This window comes from Aplysia californica, unplaced genomic scaffold (genome assembly GCF_000002075.1).
Source record: "Aplysia californica isolate F4 #8 unplaced genomic scaffold, AplCal3.0 scaffold01150, whole genome shotgun sequence".
Classification (NCBI taxonomy): domain Eukaryota; kingdom Metazoa; phylum Mollusca; class Gastropoda; order Aplysiida; family Aplysiidae; genus Aplysia; species Aplysia californica.
Window position 1 is genome coordinate 104,073 of NW_004798420.1, and position 1,933 is coordinate 106,005.

General features: G+C 38.0%; 1 protein-coding gene across 1 annotated transcript in view; it reads right to left on the minus strand.

Moving 5' to 3' along the window:
* The window catches only part of LOC101856069, a gene marked incomplete at its 5' end in the record, with an annotated part of 54,749 nt that overhangs the window by 6,285 nt on the left and 46,531 nt on the right, over positions 1 to 1,933 (minus strand). The window contains 2 exon segments of the mRNA XM_013090125.2: positions 990 to 1,064; positions 1,573 to 1,688. Of these exon segments, the coding sequence (XP_012945579.1) occupies positions 990 to 1,064; positions 1,573 to 1,688 (191 nt within the window).

Below are 1,933 nucleotides of genomic sequence, written 5' to 3' on the forward strand. Positions count from 1 at the left end.
ACACACACACACACACACACACACACACACACACACACACACACACACACAGTTACACAAAGCACTCATAATAACTTCTCGTTTAGAAACCCTTGAGCGGGTACTTGGTGAGTGTTCTGGAATATAGGGTTTCTTCGACCCAAGTGGTCATCGCCAACCCATGCTGAGACAGATACAACAGTAAACAAATCGCTACCTCAGAATTACAATGTTCTATCTGCTCAGTACCCACTTTTGAGAAACCTGACGTTAAAAATTATGAGTTTCTCACCATACCAAGCTTTTTCGAATGCAACTGTTTGAAAATCTTAATAACGACTCCGAATAAACTTACGATTTAGATAGAGCAGATAGAACATAAAGTTTTGACGTCATGGTATTAGTAAATCAAAACGGCCAAAAAATGTCAGAGAGAACTTTGTAATTCTAATGTAGCCAAATGGAGAGATTCGATAAATGCCTTCCCCACTTCAGGAAGCGAACTAACTTCTTTTGCGTGCAACAGTGAAAATTCTAACTACTAAATAAGGGACAACGGTGAGACTTCTTGATTAGGCGGATTAAGTACAATATAAAATAATGGTCTCTTGTGTTTTTGTTTACGTGTGAGATCAAAACTCCAACGTCGCATATTTATTGGTGCTGAACGAAATCTCAAGCATGAACTTTACTTTGTCCTGAGGAATTTTTCAAGACGACTATGAACGTGCACCAAAGAAAAATACATCGATCAAAAAAGAACGCGACTTTTACTCATGATTCAGAAAAGGTAGGATATTCAAGAATACGTGAACAGAAACAGGGGATAATAATTGTCTTTCCTTTTTCTATAACGAAAATAATTTAAAGAGAAAATTGGCAAGACAGCATCAGCCAAAATAAAATGCTATCAAAAAGTTGGTAAAGGCATACACAGCAAAAAAAACTGTCTTTGTTGTTACAGTATATCAACAAGATAATATTCAATACGCCATGACCCAGTAGCCTACCTTAAACACATAGTCGAGCTGCTTTTCCGTGATGTGATTAACGCTAGCAATTCCATCAATAGCCTGCTTGGTTTCCTGAAGATGAACAAAAGACGATAATATGGGCTTTGTTTTATGTTCTGAATGAGGAAAGCAGAAAAAAGATATAACTATCACAGACTGTCTTGTCGCACACATGATACCTTACACGTAGCATTCCAGAGTTTGAACAAACTGCTTGCTTTCGTTTTTGCAGAAGATGACTGGTTTTGGATAGAGGGTGGGGAGTGGGGGGTTGAACTATATCCTTTGTGAAGATACAAAGCAGTTACGATCACAACACAAAATCCTAGATGCACACAGATGACATTACTTTAGAGCATTGTCTCTGCCTTCCTTTTTTAACACCCTGTCTATTTTTTTATTTTTTACTAAAACTGTTGAGCTCGGAAGCTCGTCTTCAAAATGGTCAATGAGTGACCAGTAGGGCGCTTCATATAGACATTAAATAACATGAAACAACAACAACAACAACAACAACAACAACAACAACAACAACAACAACAACAACAACAACAACAACAAATGAACAAGTGAGTCTCACCCCTGAACGAATGACGGTGTCAAAGTCTTCATCCTCAACGACAAAAGCTCTGGCGTAACTCTCAAGTTTCTTTGGATCCACAAGGCGATAGTGGGACAAAAAGTCAATATCACCATCTGAAAGGACAGACGTACAAAGATCAGAATGTGTTGAGAAACCATACAGGCTTAAGTGTGGTGTATAATTCTTTTTGTATGAATGTTTATATAACGCAAGTACCACCCAACCTTTTTAAAAAAGAGAGACGGATATGTGACAGAATGTCGAACGCGGGCTGGGTAGCTATTGTGTTCAATACAATGAACTGAAAACATAAAAAATAAAGGCAACCAACCTATTGATTTATCAATAGACCCCCCCC